Raw genomic sequence first — 24756 nt, forward strand, 5'->3', positions numbered from 1 at the left:
GGCTTCAAGCTTGCCTTCCCTTTTTCATTCTCCTACTCATATTGGCAAGAAACGTGTGTGTGTGTATGTGTGAAGTCTGGAGAGAGAGGAAGAGGGAAGGAGGGAAGTGTGTGTAATATATATATATATATATATATATATATATATACACACATTTATGTATATACACACAGTCTCAGCTAACTGTAATCCATAGGCCTCCACTCTGTACAGAAGCACTTATCTATCAGCAGGTGGGAACCTGTTTCATGCATCCTGCATAAACACTACAGCCATACATTATAACATTTTAGCATTATAACATTATAGCATTTAGTTCTCTCTTCCCATGAACAGACGTTAAATTCCTTGTTGTAAAGCAGAACAATGCTAAAGGTACCATGTGGACTGATGGCAGCCACCCACAAATACCTGAATACCTGAAGAGCCTCCTCCTCTGTCAAGGTTTTCAGTAAATGCAGCTCTGCCAGAGTGCTGGCAATTTAACATGAACTATAGCTTCAGAGTAGGGATGCCAGATATGCTAGCAAAAATAAGGAGATGCCCAATATGGCCTCCTTTCACCTGAATAAAATTGTAAATATTCCTTTAGAGTGCTCCTGTTCACACTGGTAACAAGCATAACCATTTTATACCCATCCGTGTTATGCCTGAAATGCTCCTCCCAAATCCCCAATCTCTCCTTCATGACTACAAAAGCAGCCTTGGGAGAAGCAGCACCTCCTGTACAAAGACAGAATAGCACACAGGGTGGCTCATGTGGAACAAAAGTAGCTGAAAGATGGAAGAGTGAATTAAAGCATCTAAGTAAAGCACATGCTGCAGTCTACAGCACATAGAACACACTTCTGGGGGGGAGGGGAAAAAAAAGTCATCTATTTCCCTACTACAAACTTACTCTCTACTTGTTAAAAGTGTTTTGGTAAGAAAAACAAAATTACTTTACAAGTCTTGATGAGAATGAATTTCAGACAATAGAGAAATTCAGTCAATTATTCATTGAGTTAATCTATTTATCTTGAAAAAATCCTGTTGAGGAGAAAGTCTGTTACAAGAATACAAGGATTCTGCTGCCACCCTCCTCACTGAGTAAGCAATCAGAAGGAGCCCCTTTGAACCCTGCGTTAATAAAATTCTCATTAAAGGCAAACCTGCACAATGTCATCTTAAAGAGGCTCATTAGCTTAAAAAAAAATTACTTGTCTCAAAATGTGCTTATTTGCCCACAGGTGAGAAGATGAGTTTTCAAACCACTAACTGCTGCAGCTTCTTATTGCAACTCCATCAGCGCTGCAGCTGTTCTCTTGCAGCCCATTGTGTCTCAATTATTTATGTAAATCACAGACAAACCCACAGACAGGAGTTGTAATCACTGTTATGGGATAGCACAGCAATAGGGATCACTCATTTCAGTATGGCAAGTAAGATTTCAGCCAGATAAAGCTATTATTATTCTATCTTCAACTTTTCATTTTCTTTAGGTTGGACAGAAATGATTAATCATCTGTAAAAAGCAAAGCTACGGAGAGAAAGAAGGAATAGCCTCCCCATATCCATGCTCAAAAAAGAACATTTGTGACTGCTCTTTTCACTGATGTTAAGGACTAGAAAGATCAGATAATCAGCAATAAAAAAGCCAATCAGACTGCCTAGTGGAGAGTAGGATTCAGCTAAAAGAACAGTTAACACCATAATAGGATACACAAAGTGGGATCTCTCTCTGCACTCAGTTTAAACAGGAACATGTCAAAGATTCTTTAGGTATTACTCATCCTGACTCTGTATTAAAAGTAATTAATCAGATGACCTCGCCACAGTGCTGGCACTGTGGGGTAAAAGCAGGATTGCTTTATGTGTCTCCCCAACAGTTACTCCTCTAACATAAATACACCACAGCCTTGAAAAATTGTAAACAACTTGCAAAAAACTCCTTTGCTGGCAGAAATACATCTAAGATTTTACACCAGGGCTTAAGGCACTTGTCAAAGCCCACCACAAACACACATTCAGAGATCTTTTTACATTCGCAATCTTTCCCATCAAAAGCTTTAGGACAAGGAAATGACAATTTCCATTCATTTATTTTTAAATAGCTGTTGTAGTGAGATGAAGCTGTAAACCAAAGCGTGTCTTTGCATTGCACTGTTACAGCAAAAAGCAGGCAATCATTGCTCAAGAAGACTTTGCAGAACGATGGAACGCATTGAGGGAAGAATCCCACTAGGAGGTGGATTTCTCTGAACTTGTTGCCTTCATGGCAAAGGCAATCCCAGTATGAAACGGTACAGTAAGACTACTCTAGGGGGAAACCAAAGGGGCATAAACAAACAGCCAATTCAGACAATGCTAAGCATGTTCTTACTGATGCATAAAAAAAATTTGACACCTTATGATAACATTGCCATTCATTAATGTTCCGTGCTTCTTTAATAAAGCCATCAGCCTGACAACACAAAACAGTTCCTTCTTCTCAAGCATCCTCTTTTTTCTCTTTGGTGATTTGGGCTGGCAACACCTCCAAGACTCTCTGCTACACAGAGCCACAAGTGCATGTGCATGAGGCTCTGGTTTTTCCTCCTGGTCCAATACATGAGGAAAACGTGGCCCTGGTATTAAGTCGCACTACAGTCCCTGCTGCAGGGACAGCCAACAGACCAGGACAAAACAGTCTTCCTGAAAAGACTGCAGAGAACTTTTCACCTTGGAAGGCTTGATGTGTTCCTCAGAGAATCATCCTCTTGACCTTCTGCTGCATGATCTGCAACATTCCAATACCCAAATTCAGACTTTAAGCCAAAAAGGAGTCATACATTATCACAGGCCCTTTACTTCATCCATCTTCCCTGTATGGAGACAAGTCTTTAGGAAGTTTCTGAAAAATGTTCTCACAAAAAAGCACTATCTAGATATAGCCACCCCTTGAAACACCACACTGTCAATTACCTTCACAAAAACACAGTATCTTTGGATTGCTCCAGCTTCCAAACACTGGCTGTTCTGAAATCTGTTCAGTTAAAGAACCTTTCAAATGCAACATTTTTACCATAAGAAGAAAACAAACCAGCAGACAAAATACATGTTCCATCTCCTTTTGTTTTTTGAGAGAAGGGGAAATGGAATTCTCCGAATTCTCATCCCTCTCCAGGCCTTGAATTACTTCTAATGTAGACCTTTTCTAATTTCACTGATTGAGAAGCTGTCAATCATGAGAACTTCTAAGGCTAGTGAAAGACCACACAATTTCCACATACAATCTCCACATACACAAGTAGTTGGGTGGAGCAGGGAAAAGCTACCAAAAGCCTAGAAGAGAAATGTGCTAGAGGCTACACTGGTCCTAGACAGCACCATGCACTGAACATGTCTGATACATGCTGTCCAGAGAGGGGTACCACAGCACTAGATTTTGGATTTTGGGTTCATTTCTCTCAATTGCATGCTGATCTTTACCAAAGCAGCTGTCAGGCCAATGGGAAATGAGCCAATGCAAAATCTTGGTTGGACAAACCAGAGGTGAGCACAAATCTTCTGTGACCACTTGGGTTTTTTTATCTCTTCCTGGCTTAGACTCCTCTCTCTGGCTATACATAGAATTACCAGAGCAGACACTTTATGTCACATTAAATGACATTAATTTGTCAACAGCTATCTGTTCTGCTGCTTTGTTCCAAGTGCATTATCTGCCCACAAGCATTCATTTATGTCTATTTACCAAAAAAAAAAGTAAAAGCAAGAATAGTAGCAAGATGAATCTTCTGGAGACATAGTGATGTTATTAAGCTCACAGACTTTACTAAGGGAATCTACATATGATGTTATAAAGCTCACAGACTTTACTAAGGGAATCTACATATGATGTTATTAAGCTCACAGACTTTACTAAGGGAACCTTTAAGCTGGTTTATAGACACATAAGACGTACAATACCTTGAAAAATGCCCTCAGAGAATTTGCCCCACACAATCTCTTTTGTAGTGAGGAAAATTACAAGTACTAGCAATGTAGCAGTACTGAGCTACTCGGTACTGCATAGACACCAAGTGTCTGGGATGACCAGGGTAGTGATGGACATATATTTTTCCAGTATAAATACTTCAGTCTTTTACAGTTTGTTTACAAATCAGAGATAAACAGTAAATCTTCCCTCTCACTCTTCCATTTTCCAATCAATCAGATCCATGAGCCTCTTACCAGTACCCAGCTTGGTCAACTAGTGGCCTCAGAAGCAAGGAAAACAAATTTATGTTGCTATGAAGGAATACAACACTAAAGCATCCATAGATATTTCTTTAGCCTCACAAGTAGACCATAGCTTCTGCCCTTGAACAGGAGGAAAAGGTTTAAGAGAATACTGAAATGTCCTTAAATAATCCACTCTAAACACACACAAAAATCTTGCAATGTTAAAAAAGGCTCCAAATCTGCTTATTACAGCTGGTTTATAGTTCCCTTCATAGCTTTATAGAATTGCAATAGAATCACACAACAGAAATCTATTAGGTCCACAGTTGCTCTGCCAGCACAGCATTGTTCCCTACTGTATAACTTCTCCCAAGAATGCTGTGAGGATTAATTCATTACAGCTTGTACCATGCTTTGAAAGCACTCAGTCTACGGAAGAGCTGAGAGAATCATTAGAGAGGACAATCAAATCCTGTTGATCTTCTCTTTATCCAAGTGGGCCCTGTTTAGAGCAGCAATTTAGCCCAACAAAGAGAACATATTCAAACCAAATTCAATACAGCAAATGTGAAAGTGTCATGGTAAGAATGCAGTTCACAGGACACAAAATCTTTTAAGTGGTTAACTTCCACTCCTTACCTAATATTGACTAATGCATGGGTCACCTTGCTTGCAGGCTCCTTCCACTGACCAGCATTGGTTGACAGCCTTAGAACTGCAAGAAAAATATAGTTAACAGTGATGGCACAGGACTGGAAATTTTCTAATTCAAAAGATTAAAAAAAACAAAATTAATTAAATCTGCTTTGATGAGATGGCAGTCTGGGAACTACATCTAAATGAAGGTTATAATTGAGACAATCTGTGATGCAGGCATGAAGTCCCCTTCGAAGTCCACCTAAGAAGCATAAAGAACACCAAAGAGGTCAGCAGAACAAAATAATGGGAGACAAGCAGCAGAGGGGACAGGAGAATCTATGTCCTCCTAACTGCTTCCATCACCATATACTAAAGCTCATTTCCCTCAGAAACAGGGCAGCATCCCAGGTCTACAACACCTTTTATTCCACACACCACTGATTTTTTTCTGGCTCCTATTTATGGCAAGGTTCCATCTGAGCTGGACTACAACTTGCAATTCAAACCCACCCAAGCAGTGATGGATTCTTTATCTCCCTGTTTATCTGGAATTGCAGAGTGGAATTACACACCAGTCTAGGTAAAAACCCTCCCTGTAGGAATGAGGGGGGAGTTCTGTTGCACAGATGGTCTCTGACAGACTTGGGAGCAAATCTGAAAACATTCTGCAAAGAACTTCTAAGGAATCCAGTTCCTTTCTGCCAGAGTACCAAAAATATTTATTTAGGTCAGAATCTGTAGTGTTTCTATGCTGGCAGTTACCTGCACATCTCTTGGTAAGTACCAAAACAATCACAGATCGTGTACCAAATGTTTGGATTAAGTTCCATATCATCTGAATAGAAGGAATTTTTCTATGAATTCGCAATTCCAGGGTTTTCTGGAGTTAGATTTCACAAGAAAGGTTCACCCACAACTTAGAAGTGAAGGAACAGCATCACCCAAATTTGGGATCATCTAGGAACATGGATGCTACAAGTGAATCCATAAAGACAGTGGCTGCATACTCAAGCCTATAACTGCATGAGAGCTTTCAGTCCTGCAGATCTGGATAATGCTTAGATTCAAGACAAGAAAACTAAAGAAATAAACCCCAAAGGAATCAGATCCCACCTCCACTCCCAACATAGGAAGTTTCAACCATATTAACAAGAAAACTGAAGGATAGAGGCACTTTCTCATGTTTGCTAACAAATGTCCCAAGGCTACCGGACAGAAGGGTGACTGTAGTGCCAGTGAGACAAGCAAAGGGAAGTTGTTAGGACACACGGCTAAACTGTGGCTTTCATCAACTTAAAACTCACTTCCTGGTACTACCATTACATATCATCTGCAGAAAAAAAAAAAGTCAGCTCTGACTAACATTATTTTGTTAAACAGTAGGTATTGTATTTGAGTATCAGAAGTAGTATGTTCAGAGAGAGTTTCCATCCAGGCATCTACAACATTAATTCAAAGGGGTTTGCTCTGTATAGCAGAATGGAAAATGTTAATGTGACAAATGAATAGCTTTGATGGGTCAAACGTACCTATTGCAGCCCAAATGAATAAGTATTTGAGTGTGTTATTTGTTCTTTCCACTTTCCTTCAGCTTCCACTTGGAGTGGGTTTGAAAAATTTCTGGCTAGTAAAAGCACCTCATCTGACTAGCTGCAATACTTGAGAGTATGAAATGGGAGTTAAAAAAAAAAAATCTTATGTGCTTACACAGCACAACAATTGCCCTTACCTAATAGATGAAAACTAGGAAGTTTGCACAAAAGGGTAGCTCATCTTTGCTTGCAGTTGCAGGGAGTATTCAGCTACTTTTGCTTGCGAGGACAGTTCACTCCCACATCGGAAGAGTGCTGTGGCCAACTGTCTCCCACTGCCCTTTAACTCCTCTTACATGCTTATATTAACTCCTGTTCTTCACTGGGTGATCACACTGAGAAGGGAGCAGAGGGTGAAGGGAAGAAAAGGCCTTCTACAACAAAGCAAACAGAACAGTTTCTTTTCTTTGTAACTTCGAGTATGCAAGCACTACACTGGTGCTGCTGCAGCTACCCTTGGATGCAGGCTCCTGCATATACACTGCTTGACTATGCCTCCATGCATTCCTTCCTCTCCTTTTTTTTCTCTTTTTCCCTGTGGAGTGTCACTTCATGGCATTTCAGCATGCCTCTCTCCCTTTGAAGGATGGAAGCTTCTCCCTGTTTTGCCAGTAAGCACATTCTTCAGTCCAGTGATTCATTTTTCGTTGCAGACAGGTTTGTGAGGGATGTTTCCTTGGTTTGTTTTGGCAATGAGCATAGTAGCTGTGATTTGTCTAGCACAGTAAGCCTCTTGTTATGTGTTTCTCAAATTCTTTTCCAAGTTCTTGTTTGCATTGAGTGTTTCTGTCTACCTGCCTTATGATTTGAAACTGTTGAATGCAACTACATGCATCTGCACGTAGATGCATGAAATTTCACATACACACCTGTGCCAACAAATTTGTATTTCTAACCACAGTGAAGCAGCAGCTAGAGAACCAGCAGCCCTCTTCCTATATTTTTTCTGCCTAAAAAATAAAATAAATCATTCCTGTAACAAGTTTATCCCCCTCTCAGTTCTTAATTTACCAGCCACGTCCTAGTACACAAAACATCTCCACTCAGAGACACACATCAGTAGTAGGCAGACACAAAATACCTGACATCAGCATCTCTCCATCACCACCCTCACTTCCAGTCAACAGTAGTCCTGACCAGCCAGGAGGTACTCACCCATGGAATAGAGGTTGTCAAAATTCTGATGCATCCGAATGATTTCATAATACAGCTCATCATAGCTGCTGGGAGTGGGAAGAAAGGTATCTCCGTAAGTGATGAACATGTTGAACAGGTTCACAACCTGTACAAGGAAGCAAAAAGATGTTGTAACAGGAATAATTACACAAAATCTATTCTGCAATAGAAACAATATGAATTACATCCAAAACCTTCGAAGAAATAGCACTGAGATGCATTACACACCATTACATTAATTCAATGCTTGATCTACTATTTTCCTTATAGTACAGAAGAGACAGACAAGGAGTTTAAACAGTATCTGGGGCCAGGAAAATAGCTTTCTATTATTTTGGATACAAAAGGCCACAGAACAAGAAAAAAAAATTAAATCAAACTTTTCCTCGCTCAGACTTGTTTATTTGGGGGTTGGACTAGATGATCTTCAGAGGTCCCTTCCAACCCAGACCATTCTATGATTTCAACAAGCAGCCCTATAGTGAGTCCAAGCACTGCCCTTTCCAAACATCTGGTGAAACTTTTATCTCCTTACAAGGCTAGAAATCACGGATTCTTTCCTAACATTTATTCAAGATTACACTCTTGAAGAGTATTTGCTTTGTCTGTACTCACCATAAGAGCAAGAGTGAAGATGTTGTGCTTGGCCAGCAACACGGTCTCATTAGACATGAGGAACTTCAACAGGTTGATTAAAGCTAGAAGAAAATAATATCTATTTAAAAAATAAAATCAAAGCTAAGCCATTCTCAACAAGTCACTCAAATACAGCTGCATTTCATTACCTTGTATAAAATAACCCAAATGCCAGCTGCTCCCCTCTCAGAAATATATCTATTTACGTGTGGGTTGGGGTTTTTTGTGGATAAAATACTGCACTGTACAGGTAAGTGACATTTATTTCACTGTCCCACATTTATTCTCCTTCACTGGCTTCCCAATCAAATCTGCACAGGCTCAAGGTAAGTCTCTTGCTAGCTTACTCAGTTCATGGGAGATTTTTTTTATCTGCCACATCCTGAAGAGAGCTTTGGTGTTGGAGAATCCAGCTGTCTCGTTTATGTTTCATGCATCACCAACATGATGTATGCATAGTCAGCCCCAAACTGTCACTCTTGTTGATACATGCAGCTAAAAAGAAGGTAACAAAAAACCCACAGCCCAGCTTTTTTTTTGTAGCTCTTTGCCAATGCTGCTGCAGTGGTAGAAGGAAGGATATAGTACTTTATTGTGTCAGTTATCTAAGGCTGTGTAGAAAGACTACAGATGTGGTTCACACTTAGCTTTAAAAACAAACAAACAAACAACAAAAGCTTCTGCTGTAACCATCCAAAATCAGTTAGTGATAGTGGGAATTAACAAAAAGGTTGGTTAAAAGAACTTTAATCAAACAGACTTCACACACACAAAAAATTGTATTCCATACATTTGAATAAAATTGAAAGTTCTTTATCTTGTTTGGGTTTTTTTTCCAGTAGTTCTTGAAATTTTTCAAAAGGAAAGTTATTCTCTTCTGCATTGTAGCTGCCCAGAATTGAAATCTGATGCCTGCCTAGAACAGACTCCTAATATATGCTCTGCTCTGAAGTCAACAGATTTCAACACTTAAAACATCTGAGCTATGTGGCCTGCAAAGTCAAGCTGGAACAATACAGTCTTTTAAAAAAAGGTCTTTAATTACCTACTAATTGGTAACTGCATCTTAACACAGTAACACCAGGCATACTTCTTATAGGTACAACTACAATTTGTTAATCTGTCCTTCTCACTGTTACACAAGTGTTACACACTACCCAGTAACCTGTGAGAAAACCAACTGTAGTTTGGGAAAGCCCCATAGCAACTAAAAAACAGACCATTCATCTTAGCCCAAAGCTACTGGCTATGACATAGGAAGAGAAAAAGCACACAGTGCAGGAATGAGGGTAAGGGCAAAATTTAGATATACACACTCCCCTCCCCTTCAGGATTACAAAATATGCATAAAAGGTAAAAAACAAAACAAAACAAACAGAAAAAAACCCAACAAAAAAAAACACCTTTTCCTAATCTTTTAGTAAAAAGACAGATTTGAAGAGACTGGTAAGATCTGGAATTAAACAAAATAGTCAGATGTCCTTGCAACCACTACTTTCCAATACTCAAGCCCCCCAAAAGGGATGCTTACAGCCCCAGTGTGGGGATTTACTCATCACAGACAGAAGCTACTTCAGTTTCATCGACTAGCTGGTGGCTTGATGATGAACTACAAACCAGAATGACCAAAGTTCTCTGTAAACTCCAAAAGTGATCTTTCAAAGCCACTGCAGGATTTAAAAAATCAGCAGCATTTTTCCCTTCCAACTTAGAAAGCAGACACATTAATACCTTTTCAATCCAGCCACAGAAGTCCCTGGACCATCATTACCTCCTCATCAGACTGAAAACTGCTGGGACCAAAAGAAGAGCTTGGATTCCATGATAACCCAGCTCTGGAAATACTCCTGTCAGATACTTTTCTACAGAAAAGCCATTTAAAAACAAAGAAGTAGCAGGTATAGATGGGCTCTCCACCAGAACACAGATCCAACTAAAAACAGGTTGCCAAGGTAACCAAGCCTTCACAGCAAAAAAAGTAGAGACTCCTGCAATCACTGCCTTGGACTGAAGACAGATGCCCTGCATCTCTGTCACAGCAGCTTCTTGGTGGTGTCTCTACTTCGTAGTTATAAGCATGTTTTTTACCTCTTCAGGCCATGCAATTCCACATAAGCCACATCTTGTGACCAGGTGTTGCTGTTCAACTACTAGCAGCTGGATCTTCTGAAAGCAGGAGGAGCAGAGCTCTGCTTTTTCTATAACAAGTGGTGTGAAGTCTTTTGTTTATGCCCCCTCTTACTCTCCCACCAGAACCCTGCTGAAAGACCTTTGCCAACGTGGCACAAAGCCACTGCACATCCAAACACAGTGATCACAAAAGGTGCCCATGGCAGGCAGACACAAGTTTTAAAAGAAGGAGCACAACCATCACGTCTGAAGCGTGAGCACTCACCAACACACCGAGACAAGCACTCTACAACTGCCCAGTGCAACACCTCTCAGACACCTCCCTGAAGCACTTGCACTGCTCTATGCTGGTGACAGCATTTGAAGGACAACTGTTGCTCTGTTCTGCCCCAACAACTGCCCCTAAGTTTGTTCCAGCTGTTATGATCAGTTTGCTCATGTTTAGTTTTCCTGTTCCAGTTAGAAGACAAGAGATTAGCACTGCTTGGAATCAGTCTTTACAGCTGAATTGCACTGCAGCATGGCCCATCTACAGCTGATCTATGCTGCGTCCTCCCTAAGAACTAGGAAAAAGAGGAATGTGCTTCACATAAAGAAACTTAGTACTGGGCTCAGAGATGGTCAGAAGAGCTAATCCACCAAGTTCATAGTCGCTCTGTGCACTGCACAGACAAATTCACCCAGCTGTTTGGGAACCACACTCCTAATTAGAATATACACTACCCTGATGCTCGAAGAGCAGCTGATCTTTTCCACACCAGCACATTCTGCACCAGCCTCTGCTAAAGTGGCTCTAAGGAACAGGAGCACTGTGGAAAACAAACCCTTAAATCTATAGCTACCTGTGTCTCTGTAGTTAGCTTATAAGGCAGACCTTGCACTGAAAATGAGGACAGCTATGCCCTGGGGTTTTCAGGATTAACAACTTTTAGATCCAGCTTCATAAACCCAGTGCCCTTCAGTCACAATTACACACACAGACCTTTAGAGCAAAGGGCCAGCTGGCTGAACACTCCTCTGCCTCTGAGCTCCAACAGGGCATTGCTGCTGCTGCTGCTACTACTACTGAGCAACCTGAAGCCAAACCAGAGGTGTCACTTTTTCCCTGCTGCAATCAACAGTTCATCTCTCACATACCATTTGCAGGCTGCCCTCTGACACTGAGCCAGGAAATTATCCATGCTTTTTTCCCCAACGGAGAAGCAGTTCAGTCTCTCAGCTGTGCAGGCAGACAGAACTATGGCCCTTGCTTGGGCTCAGCCACATTATCCCAATTTGTGCTCCATGATTTAACAGTGATGGATGGTTTGGGCACACCATCTATTTCAACATTAACTGGAAAACAGCACCATTTTTGCAATAGCCTCTAGAGCCCTATTTTTCTCAAGACACCTGTCTTTGACATCCCTTACCAGGCCACAATACACCCACTATGGTGAGTCTTGAAACATTCATAATTTCACAGCACAACAGTGTCAGTAGAACTTCTTCAGCAACACAAGCAGGAGGCTGTAACTAAACTAAACCACCAGCCATCAGTATTTCAATGCATGCTACTCTGGTTATGGTAACCAGCTCCACTGCTTATGCTTCTTGAGTCTGCAAGAAGAGCATGTAGCCTTGAACACCTACATTTACAGCCTCAAAACCAAGCAGAAAAGCATGCTGAGTGGACGCTTACATTGAACATGAAGGCACGTGCTTGGCTGTATGTGAAAGTGCTGTAAAGTATATAGGTTGGTTTTCAGACAATTTTCTCTCCCAAGGACTTTTATAGCCAGAGGATGACATGAAGTGACATCAGCAGCTTTTAGATAGCCTCCCTGCTTTTCAAACTGAAATGACTGCAGCAAAAGAGGCTCTTAGCAACTCTGCTGCACATCTGCTTTTGAGGACGCTTTGCCTTATCATCTCTTGTGGCTGGCGTGTCAGTTGAGGAGCAACAGTGTCCCTGATCAACTATTTGCTGCCCTTCTTCAAGCCAATCCTCTGTAAGAAGACTGAGGGCAGCCAGTGTCTCCTCTTCTACCAGGAGCAATGTAACTCCTGTTATGGACAAGTGCCCTTCACTCCCTCCTCCCTATCCCCTATCCCTCCTTTAATACTATACTTAAACTTCCTTCCCTGTAAGCCTTGCTACAAACAGAAGTGTATTCAGCCCCAGCACACCTGTGGTTCACAAAAAGTTTTTGTTCTATTCAGTGTTTGCTGTTTGGCTCACAGGTGCATGGAGGTAAGTTGAGAATGGAGGGGAGGGGGGAGTAGGAGTAGCACCACATCCCTTGGGCAAGTCAGAAAGCAGCACAGACTGCCAAGAGTATCAGAAGGCTCCAATGCATTGCACAACAGAGCAGAAGAGAACAGCCCTAAGACACATCAGTGAGAAGCTGGATGGGTTGAGCACAGTATGGAGGCCTCTGTTATCACACCTGCTGCACTTACAGGCCCTCAACAAAGGAGCAAAGGAGAAAAAGATGTGAGGCTGTGTAACATGGATGTTAGGAGCAAGTACTTGGATGTTAGGAACAGGTTCTTTACCATGAGGGCAGTGGAACACTGGAAGAGGTTGCCCAGGTAGGTGGTTGAGGCCCAATCCCTGGATATATTCAAGGTGAGGCTCAAGAGGGCTATAGACAACCTGACCTAGTTGAGGATGTCCCTGCTTACTGCAGAGGGGGTTGGACTAGATGACCTTTGGAGGTCCCTTCCAACCCAGACCACTCTATGATTCTATGAACATCAATTATCAGTATCTTGTACTCTACTCAAATCCTTGGATTCTCTACCCTCCAACTCTCAGGGCATGCTGGAAAGGAACAGTCATTTCCCCATTCCCTCTGAGAGTTGACACTGAACCAACAGTATACTCAGTGTTCTCCTTGCAGTGTTTAAACTGACAGCTACCTTAGGAGGATCCTCACCTACATGTCAGTAGAGGACAGATGATACTGGCATCTACGCAACACTTTCATGCTGCACAGAAATCCCCTGCCTACCAGTGCTTCAGCAGCACACTAAGCACTCTGGACCTCTTATGGCCAGCCTGTTCACATATACCTAGTCTCAAGGCAAGGTCCATACCACTCCTCGTACCACATGGTCAGCCAAATCTGGTAAGGATTAGTGTACTAGACTGGAGAAGAAACTGGATTCAGCTCCTCAGGAAGCAGCATTGCAGTCTTTCTCTGCTTCAATTCATCCAACATAAAAGAGGAAACATCACCATTCTGTCTGCAACAGCACTGGAAGCATAAATAGAGCAAAGAGAACAACTCTGGTTGTACCCAGTCAGAACAAAGGCCTACCTACACTCAGTATTCTGTCTGTAACTGGTCAACATCAAATATCTGTTGAAAAGTAAAAGGTGACTCAATGCTTTCTCATAATATTTTTCCAGATTCTAAAATCCAGCATGATCCCCTTAGATGAGGGAAACTATAGTAGAGTGTAGAAATAACAGAATCTCACAACATGACAATACCATAACCACAGAGCAGTCCACTCTTCTATTTCCAGAAGTCACAAGGGTTAAGCTAAAATAACCAGGACCATAGGATAACCCACAGTGCTGTTATGAGGAGGAGGAGGAAGAAGAGAGACCCTGGAACAGAATACTCATGGGCTAAGCTAAGACAACCATAATCATAGGATAACCCACAGTGCTGTTATGAGGAGGAGGAGGAAGAAGGGAGACCCTGGAAGAGAATACTCATGGAGGAGGAAGAAGAGAGACCCTGGAACAGAATACTCATGGGCTAAGCTAAGATAACCACAACCACAGGATAACCCACAGTGCTGTTATGAGGAGGAGGAGGAAGAAGAGAAACCCTGGAACAGAATACTCATGGGCTAAGCTAAGATAACCACAACCACAAGATGACCCACAGTGCTGTTATGAGGAGGAGGAGAGACCCCGGAACAGAATATACTCATCTATAATCAATGCTATACCTCAACATAAATTTAGAATTAAGGAAGCGAAAGGCTCAGGTATGAAATTCCAAGATGACCAGAGTGTTAAGAGGTGGCAGATCTGGCCACATTCAGCATGGGCAGATGCTGAGTAGAACAGTGATCAAAACAAACTCAGCAAGAGATTAGTATCTACAGATAGAGTCTGACATAGAAGGAGCACCAGAGGTAGATTCCGGATAGAGCGGCAGGAATAGGAAGCGCGTCCGAGAAACAGCTACATTGCTATTACAAACTAATGCAGCAGAACCCCCTGAGGCACAAACTATCCCAGCATCCTTGGACAACTGAACCAATTACTCAGGGACAGCACTTGCAGCTTCCTGTCAATCAGCCAAAGCACTAGAAAACAAGACTGCTGCACCAGTCCTGCAGTTTCCTCTCAGGGGACCAAGGGAAACAATAAAAGCTCTGTCAACACCACTATTCAACATGTTCTTGCCCTTTTCCTCTGCTCTGACACAGGAGCACCCTGCTCACAGCTGTAACAATTCACCTGGCTGGACGGCTCCTCGAACCGCTGCCTCCCTGCTTGCTGCCACAAGCGCTGCCAAAGTCCTGCTCCTGGCCACCAAAGCTCTGTGGCATCTAGCAGCCAGCTGCTGGCAGGCTCCCATCACCAGCATCTTGGCACTCTACAGCTGTTTCCTCTTCTCCCCATGGCTCTCAGGATGTAAGTGTGAAAGCAGCCTGTGTTCTTAATGAGAAACAACAGCTTGCCAGAGGGCTGGAGCACATGCTGGCATAACCCATCGTGCCCAGGATCAGTCGAGCAGGCCACTTCACTTCCAATCCTTTACTTTCTTTATATAGTCCCCATCCCTGGTACTCACTGTTCCAATCCACCCGCAGCCAATGGTGTGAAAATTGCAAGCTTAATGGAAATGCTAATTGCTGATACCAGAGCAATGCTGCTTGATAGCAATCTAGTGAGCACTAAGAAAGAAATCAAATTTTCCAACTTCAGTTACAGTTCAGATGAACAGTATGATTTCTGCTTTAAAAAAACCCAACAACAGAAAGAGAGTCAACCAAAAAAAAAAAGGCAATAAAAAAGCACACACCCACAAGCTTGATTCCTCTGTAGAGGAAAGGAAGTACTAAGCTCAATTCTGTTCTGTCTGACAGTGCAGGTTCACACTGTTAATTAAATAGTAGTCTTGGGAGTTAAAGGTTGCACATTTTTGCATGGGGTTTTAAAACAGAAAAGGAAGAGCATCTGGAGAAAGAGCAGAAACATTGTGTGAGAACACGAAAAAACAGCAAAGTAAGGCACCCAGTAGTGCTGCTGCTTTGAAACAAAGAGGGGATAGGGATAAATCACTGCATTCTGCATGCTGTAACCCTTCTGTGCAGACAAAGTGACCATGAACAGCTCTGCCTGTAATACTTCTGTCATCAATGGGACTGTTTCCCAGCAGAAATTATCACACTATCTTCACTAGGTCACATGATCTACAAACCATTAGAGATTCACAATCATAAACCTCCAATATTAGCCAGCTTTATAAAATGTAATTTGCAGGAGAGAGTAACATATCCAGGTACGAGCTGCCAGGCTGAGGCCGGATAACCAAAAGGCTACCAGACTTCTGTTCACTTAAATGTCTCAGTTCCCTTTGTGCTCATCTGAGCAAGGGGCTGTTGACGAAGAATTCCAATCCTCATCTTACCAGGTGATCAGTAACATCCACAAATCTTGTATTATTCTTTTTCTCTCCATCAACAACCAGCATTTAAGTAAAGAAAACAGGCAACTCTAAGGGCTGCCAACTCCGACTACCTATTCCAGGGTATGTAACCATTACAGTCTTCAGTTTATGTGAGAAACTTTTTTTTCCAATACATTTGCAAAACTACTCTACCTCCTCTGAAACTTCACTAGAGCACAAGTACTCATGAACCTGTTGGTTCCTACTAGTTGTTCCTACCAAACAATTGGCCAATATCAACTATTTTATTTCCGTTGCAAAGACAGGGAACAGAGATAAAGCTTGCTTGGTCACCCATCTACAAGTAAAGTTGCCATAGACAAGGATATTGCACAAAATCTAAGTTAATTGCAATTTTAGTGTTGATTTACTAAGCCACTTGGAAATAAACACTAATTCCAAAACCTCAATGACCCAGCTCATCAGAACACTAAAGAACTTCACTGTTTTCTGCACTCCAAGTGCTGATATGAGACCTGTGAAGTCCTGTTCACGTCCTTGTTGGAAAAAAAGAAGTCATAAGCACTGCTGAAACATCCTTCTGAGAAGAAAATACCCTTTCCTCTTTCAAGCATACAATACATTAAGAAGCAGGGCAGGGGTGGAACTAGGATACACACCTAAGCTAGACACTAGCTCTCATTCTTCTGTTTCCTACACCAAAGAATGGTCCCAGGGAGGCACTCAAATAATACAATTGGAAAAGCACATTTAGTTCCATTCTGAAGAGTAAAGAAAAAAAAAAAAAAGCAGCTCCATTTCCAGATTATGCAATGACTTCTAACCTTAAGTCTCTTTCTGGTTACAGATAGGTATGTTGGCCTATAAAGTTGTTAAAACACTTGCATTTTGCATTTGTTCTGTAGTTCTCTTTACAGTTTACAAGCCGTGCAGTGAAGTCAGAAAGCATTCCTGCTGGAATGTCAAGTCTCACACAATGGCTTCTTTTTCTTCCCAAAACAGTAAGTTCAAGTAGAACCCTTGAACAGAGGCAGACAGACCTTCTTTGTACTCATTCTAGATTTCATTTTATGAAAGCAATTTACATGTTACACACAAGCTCTTGTTCATTCTATCCCATCCCTTCACATGACCTTTAGTTACCTTTGAAGATGTTGTGCTGAACAGACCACTCTCTTATGCTTGCAACATCCTCCACAGCTTAAAACCATTTCTTTCTTTGTTATTATATTACAGAATTCTTGACTGCACAGAAATTACCATAGCAGCCTTATCCATACCATCAGCTGGACCATGACTGCTTCCTCTAAAGTCTTAAGACTTCAGAAACATGCAGAAAGCAGGACTGTTGGATCTTAAGCTATGGCAGCATGTTTTAAAACCACATAAGACATTCTGCAAGTTTGAAAGAAGGTCAAATTTTAGGTCTTTAATTCTTTTGCCTAAGATCTTGAAGTCATTTGCTGACTGGCAAAACATTTCTGTAGTCTTTCAGACTCTCATGGCAGCTAGTGATCAGGCATTTTACCTGTGAACTAGACTGTCTGGTATACCAGGATACATATTCTGCTTCCACAAGAGCAGCAAGAAGACAAGCTTCCCTTACCAGGTAGCTGCTGCAGAATGTGACAGGGACAGTGGGATTTGAGATGAAGGGAAGATGCAACATCACCTGATTTCCAGTCTGTTCAGCAACATAAACCAGAGAGCTGAAGCAGACCTGATGAACAGCTGGAGAATCAGGAATGCCATCAGTTACAGACACCACCAGTAATTTCAGCCACAGAAACAAAGTGAAGTACAAGGGACTAAAAAATACCACCTTAAACATGCACTGCATGAGGAAAAGCGTGTTACACATACTGGAAGTGTTGGGGGTTTTTCCTCCCTCCAAAATTATTGCTTCCTTATTTTAAAATGTTCCACAGATGAAACTTTCAACTCTTAAGTATTCACCCAAAAAGATTTTGAAAGGAATATTATCCTCATGTTATAAAGATACAAACTGACAAAAAGACCTAAGGAGTCTATGAAAAAGAAAATGTACCCAAAAAAGGTACATTTCGTCCAGTAGCAGGGCTCAAGTCTCCTTTGAGAATCTTAAAATAAAAATGGAGACAACTAACTTTTGGACAGTGCTACACATTTGAAGCACCTTCATTTTAAAAGTGCACTCAGCATCTATCAAAAATAACTAAGCTGCTAAATAAGAAACTGTAGCACCTATGTTCAAATAATATGGAAACTGATTTCAATGCTCACTAATAGCAAAGCTCATTTTCAATCCTACTTTGCATTCAGTTACCCTAATAAATGGCTATTTGACCATTACTCATTATTATATTTAATTTTTTTTTAAATGATCTACTCTTGCTATTATAAGCCTATATTAGAATAGCTTTTCTGTTTCTTTAAACATGGCTTTTGCTTAAAGCAAACCATAGCAACTGCAAAAAAGTTAGCTGCACCCTCCCCAAGCTCAAAGTGAATTGCTCAAGCATTACTAATTTTGAAGTGGGAGGAGTTGAAGAAATGAGGTCTTTTTATATAAAAAGCTGAAATGACTCATGAAAACTCTTTTGGCATAGCTTATACATGCTTGACAACAACAACATATATAGCACCTTCCATCACTCCAGTGCTGTACAAACTAGTGAGAGTTCAACAATCCAAGCCCAAACCTTACCTTTATGACCAGCAAAACCAGCCTCATTTTCAGGTGGTAAGGAGCAGGACTTAAGAAAAACACCGAGCATAAGATGCTGTTTCTGACAGCAGGGAACTCACTGCAACCAAGCAAAGTTTCCTTACCAGCTCTATAAAGTACCTTACACTTGACACAGTGTCTAAAAATCTGAGGTACCTGGCATAACAGTCCAGAAGATGTCCAACTGGCCAAACTGTCTGTAAGGGAACAGGTTTCTGGCCTTGGTCACATTTCCTGGCTAGTTACCAGTAACAGCACACTGTCACAGAAGAAAAGCTGTCAAATTTTCTTCAGTGCTCAAAGGAAAGAGCCACATACTAACAACAGATGACTGAACTGAAGCTAATATTCTGCTGAAAAAGTCTGCTAAAGGAAGCACAATCAGCAAGCATCTCCGGATCTGAATATTTACCTATCAGTAACTGCACTCAGTAATCATTTTCATATGTTAATCAAATTACAGTTGGTTTTCCCTCTCCAGCACTAGCTCCACTAGTGATCTGCTATCTATTATCACATCACTTTTAGCTAGAGCCAGCTTGTATATACTGCTGTCCTGGGCTAACACTACTTTTGTTACCTGCAGATCTTCCTTTCTGTCAGTTCTGCTTCCAGCTCTCAAACACCTGCATCGTTCTCTGTCAGCTAACATTCTTGCTCATCCAGTAAGCACAGACAGAGATCTATACTGTACTGGGGTCCAGGGTCCTGGCCCCTTGACTTCATATGAATTAACCTAACAGGGAAGTTAAGACTGAGTAACAATACTGCTCTTTCTCAAGCTCAGATGCTGAGAAAGGAAGACCACACAGTCTGACAGATGTCCTGAGAGATGCCAAACACCTGGCTCCACTGCTTTTCTCTGAAGTCACTGCAACTTGAAATCCAAAAAGGAAACACAGGAACTTTCTCAAAATCCTGCTGGCCTTCCATACTGAAGACAAAACACCCACAAAGGATAGAGCATCTATCCATCAGATGACACACGAGTGGCTTTCCTTAATTAGCGACCAGCTAACATTAGAATCAGTAAGTGAACAGAAGGCTCCATACACTGCTACTGCTTCCACCCACAATCTTTATCTCAGTTCCTCCACACCCTATACCCACCACCTACCCCACAGCATTCCCTTTGTCTTCTTCTCCCCCTCAGTTTTCTGCCTGAAACAACTCTCCTCCTTTTATGTGCCAGGCAGAATTCTCTGCCTTTCTTCTAGTATTCCTTCACACCAATTCCTTCTAACTTCTTTGTTCCTCTCACCTCTGCTGGGGGACTTCCATTGCTATTATCCATGCTGCACAACAGGGGCACTGCTTCAGTCATCACACACCTTGTCATTCAATAAACTAAGTGTGGGGTTGAAGACCTGTAAAGCACACCTGGTGGGGCAACCTGAGATCTCAGACCTTACAGTGAACAGCTGCTCTCTCCTAGCTGTTTCATCCAGCAGTGATAACTAGTTCTTCAATCCAAAATAAAAGCCCAAAGGGGAATACGCTCACATAAAAGACAAAAATTAAGTCAGAAGTCCCTGTGCTCTGGTTTGGAATCATCTGTCAGTTAGATCAAGACCAGAAAAATAGCCAGTCTTCACATCAAAAGCAGCACCATTCTGGGTAATCAAAGAGCAGCCTTGACAGGGATAAGAGTTAATTATGAAATGTATCCCAAGATAGGACTAGCAATTAGCATTTTTCTGACATGTACAGCACTGTAGAAGCAGACACCTAGAGCAGACAGAATGTGCCCTTTTACAGGTGCACACACTGTTGAACCCAGGGCCTTCCAGCCTGTATAAATCACCTAGCAGCTACCGAAGAATCTCTCTATTCACCTCAGTAAGTAAAAATTGGCACATTCTTACTGTAATTTAAACCTGCATGACAGAATCTCCCTAAAAATGCAGAAATCTATAGTAAGCATGGAGCTCTTCAGCTACATCAGGTCATCAGCTGTGCAGACATTTGAGGTCTTTCACAGAACCTGACCAATCCCAATTTTTAACTTCACTGCTTTACCTCTGAAGCACTTTACATTTCGAAAGCATTATACAAACACCAGCTAATTACAGACAGCTAACACAAATATCCCATGATACTGAATCTCAGGATATAGCAAGGACTTTTAATTTTTCCCCCTCTATAACAGGGAAAGGTAAGGATTGAAAGATGCCTAAGGGTGTACTGTCTCAACTGTGGAACAGTATAGAATCATAAAATCATAGAATTGTTTGGGTTGGAAAAGACCTCTGAGATCATAGAATGGTCTGGGTTGGAAGGGACCTCCAAAGGTCATCCAATCCAACTCCCTCTGCAGTAAGCAGGGGCATCCTCAACTAGATCAAGCTGCCCAGAGCCTTGTTGAGCTCCACTTCGCATATTTCCAGGGATGGAGCCCCAACCACCTCCCCAGGCAACCTGTTCCAATGCTCCACTACCCTCACAGTAAAGAACCTGTTCCTAATATCCGATCTAAATATGCTCTTTCCTAGTTTGAAGCCACTGCCCCTTGTCCTGTCACTGCAGGCTTTTGTAAACAGTTTCTCTCCATCCCTCTTGCAGGCCCTCTTCAGGTACTAGAAGGCTGCTATTAGGTGTCCCTGGAGCCTCCTCTTCCCCAGGCTGAACAACCCCAGCTCCCTCAGCCTGCCTTCATAGCAGAGGTGCTCCAACCCCCTGATCAGTGAGTCCAGCCATCAAGAACTCTGATCCAGGCTGAGATCATCCAGTACAGCCATTTTACCTATTCCACCAAGCCTATCACCACACCATGTCCCCAAGCACCAGACCCACACATCCAGGGATGGCGATTCAGCCACCTCCCTGGGCAGCCCACTCCAGTGCCTTACAACCCTTCCCAGGAAAAAATTTTCCCACAGCAAAAGGCAGAGTATTTGAGACTTCCACACTGACAATGTGTTGGAAAGATCCAGCTCCACATGGCCAAACAGGAGTGGATCTAGTTCACTGGTAACTGCTGAGAAAATACCACATGTGCTGTCAGGTGCAATTTCTGTTCACAAGAGACGTCCACATCGTCCATGCTCTTCTCCTGAGCCAGCACTACACTGCAGCCATGCCTCTAGGGGCTCTGAAGAAAACCAAATAGAAATCACTAATCCCTTAATTAGGACACTGACTTCACCTTCTACAGGAATAATTTACTAAGTCTGAATGGGTCATATGTCACACAAGGTGAAAATGTCGTAAGTGGAAGTGACTCAGATTGTTGGTTCGTTTCGCTGGAGCTTCTTCTCAGCTGTGCAGAGCCACTGAAGAGAAGTACTCAGTGTTAATTGAGAACAGCTTCAAACCACTTATCATCACCTTTTTCAAAAGTCATCCACTCTCAGATTTCTGGTGGGAGCTGCATTACACCAGCCAAGTCACTGATCTGAGGTCTCAAGCACAGCTCCAGGAATACACAATTAGGGCCACGTCCCTTTGAATTTTCATAACCCTCTTGTTTAAGCCACAACAGCTCAGGGATTAACTGTACTCACCTAGCAGAGATACTTCACTGCTTACAAGATAAGAACAGAAGCACACAGTATATCCATGAAAGAAGGCTGTTAAGGCCTCATCATCCATTCTGCTGCCCCCTTCCCTCAGACCTCCCACACGACGACTGCATCATGGAACAGTCCCACAAAGCCACGTCCACCAGATTATGAGTCAAACCCTGTAACACTTCTCTATCTTGGGATCCCAGTGCAATGAGCCAGTCTATCTACCATCAGTGCAAAGGTCAGAGTTAAAAAAGCCTGGCTTCCACTGACATTTCTAGGTTGCTCTCTTCAGAAGGTACTGCACAGTGTGTGAATCCATCTCTTACAGTAAAAAGGAAAAGTAAGGTCCACCTGTCTTTACACATGAGCCTACCTCCTTTCTACTCACAAATACCTCAAACACTGCTGCAAAATACATTATTTCATTTCTCCAATCAGGTGAAGAGAGATTCAGGTAATGAAACAGGGAAACAAAGACATTTGGATACCATGGTGATCATGGCCAGACAAGAAAGTAAATTAGCTGCTATTATGATAATGACCTGGCTTTCCAAAGGAGGCAATTTGCACATAGCAACTAAGAAGCAAACTAAAGATGCTTTAACAGAATTGCTGCTTGCTATTTAACTCTGTAACAATGGAACAAGCAGTCAGACATCAAAGAGTTCTGGGCTTTTCATATATGACTATGGCTGGAGAGGCAAAATACCTGACCAGAGCTCCCTCCAGGTGTAATGGAGCCTCACTCTGCATTTCTTCTGGTAGCACAGCAGCTTGTGCACAATCTGAATGCACCGGCTGGAAAAGAGAGAGAAGGCAAAGGATTAATTACCTGGCATTTCCTGACAATTCTACATCAAACCTGGAAACATCTCTGAAATTAGCAGCAGGAAAACAGACAAACTCAAGGCCTACCAGAGGAGGATGAGGCTCATGGGTTTGGGCTCCTAAAGGGAAGCAACACCTGCAAGAAAGAACCAGACTAGACAAGGGGCCTGTATGCCAGTTTAAGCTCAACATGATTGAGCCAATTACAAGTTTCTTGTTCATATTTAATTCATGTTTCTTATTCTCTGCTGCCATTACCTGAGGGCCTCATGAGCTCCACAAAAGGAGTTACTTAAACTGCAGGCTCCACATGTATGAGATACTACACTCAGATTTTATACAATCTGGACACAATGGAGCTTTTCAGTTTCTTTGACCCAAATGAGGAACCTAAAGGAAATGACAGTCAAAGGGTAAAATTTCCAGTTTGACTGAGGCATGCAGCTTAATTACATGAAAAAAAAAAGATATTTATGTGAACTTTTCCACTTTCCTTAAATATTTTAAGTATGAGCTTTTGGATGACCAAGAAGTACACCTACAAGCTCTGAGGTCCCCCAATATACAGCCTGTACACTTGTGAAGTCTCCAAATCCTGTAGGTCTCACAGTACCTAGTGTTCAACACTCTTAAGTGCACAAGTGAGTAAATTATCCAGCACTAGCTATCATTAAGGACAAGAGAGAAAATAGATACAAAATTGAATTTGTTAGACCAAGCTATTTTTAGTTATTGATATTTAGGAAAAAAAAAAAAAAAACAGAAGGAAGACTTCAAAAAAGGAAAAAATCTTTTTTCCCCTATACTTTTATTTCTCAAAAGCACATTATCTCAGTAATATCAACATCTCTCTGAAAAGACACTACTGAAAGCAAATGCCCATCAGACAAAGAGAAATCAAATACATACAAAACCAAAACTGACTGGAAGTTATTCAAAATGGAATGAAGAGTTCAAAATATGGCTCTAAAAAGCCTTAAGAAATAATATGCAGAAGGTATACATTATTCTTTTAAAAATCTTCAATGATCCCAAAAATACCACAATAGGGTAAGGACTGAAACCAGCCTCAGATGAATATAAAGGTAAAACTATTTATAATAGCTGAGCATCGCATTAAGTGCTGTATTTCAAACTGGATTCTCATAAATTAAACCAAGAAAAGAAAGCAAATCAGCTATGATACAGACAGCTGTCTTCAGATGAGGAACAGCAATCACTCTGGGGACAGAAATAGCAGTTCTGATGTTACCAATACTAGGCAGTGCCCAGCACCTTTCCATCTATGTATTTGCTTAGCTGTAAGACTAGAATTGACCTTTACAAAAAAAAAACAAAACAAAACAAGAGTTTAAGGCACTGTCCAGAGAGAATATGTCAATGGGTTTTTTTTTTGTAATTACACTAGCTGTTACAGAAAAATAGTCTACAGACATTATTTCAGCATTGAAACCCTGGGGTTGTATACAGTAGCATTCAGCTTTCTGAGTGAAACCAAGGCATGGAAGAAAAGGGATGAGGAGGAGCATAACAGTCCTAGCATGCTTGCCTACAGAGCCAGCTACCAGCCTATAGACTCCCAAACCACATTGCTTTAGTTATGACACTGCTCTAGTTAAGATATCCATCCTGATGGGCTGATGGTGGGTTTTAGCTTTGTGCTGAGGATTCATAATATACATAGCGGACAAAGCAACTCTTGGTTGCTCTTG

The 24756-nt window shown here is 41.7% G+C and overlaps 1 protein-coding gene across 1 annotated transcript in view; it reads right to left on the reverse strand.

Annotated features, from left to right (window-relative positions):
* ARMH3 (armadillo like helical domain containing 3) overlaps positions 1–24756 on the reverse strand; it is a 136591-nt gene that overhangs the window by 68110 nt on the left and 43725 nt on the right. The window contains exons 20-23 of the mRNA XM_054382060.1: positions 22926–23014; positions 8205–8287; positions 7569–7695; positions 4822–4897 (exon numbers count right to left, since the gene is read on the reverse strand). Coding sequence (XP_054238035.1) covers positions 4822–4897; positions 7569–7695; positions 8205–8287; positions 22926–23014 — 375 coding nt within the window. The remainder of the gene's footprint in view (positions 1–4821; positions 4898–7568; positions 7696–8204; positions 8288–22925; positions 23015–24756) is intronic.

Source organism: Indicator indicator, chromosome 7 (assembly GCF_027791375.1).
Source record: "Indicator indicator isolate 239-I01 chromosome 7, UM_Iind_1.1, whole genome shotgun sequence".
Lineage (NCBI taxonomy): Eukaryota > Metazoa > Chordata > Aves > Piciformes > Indicatoridae > Indicator > Indicator indicator.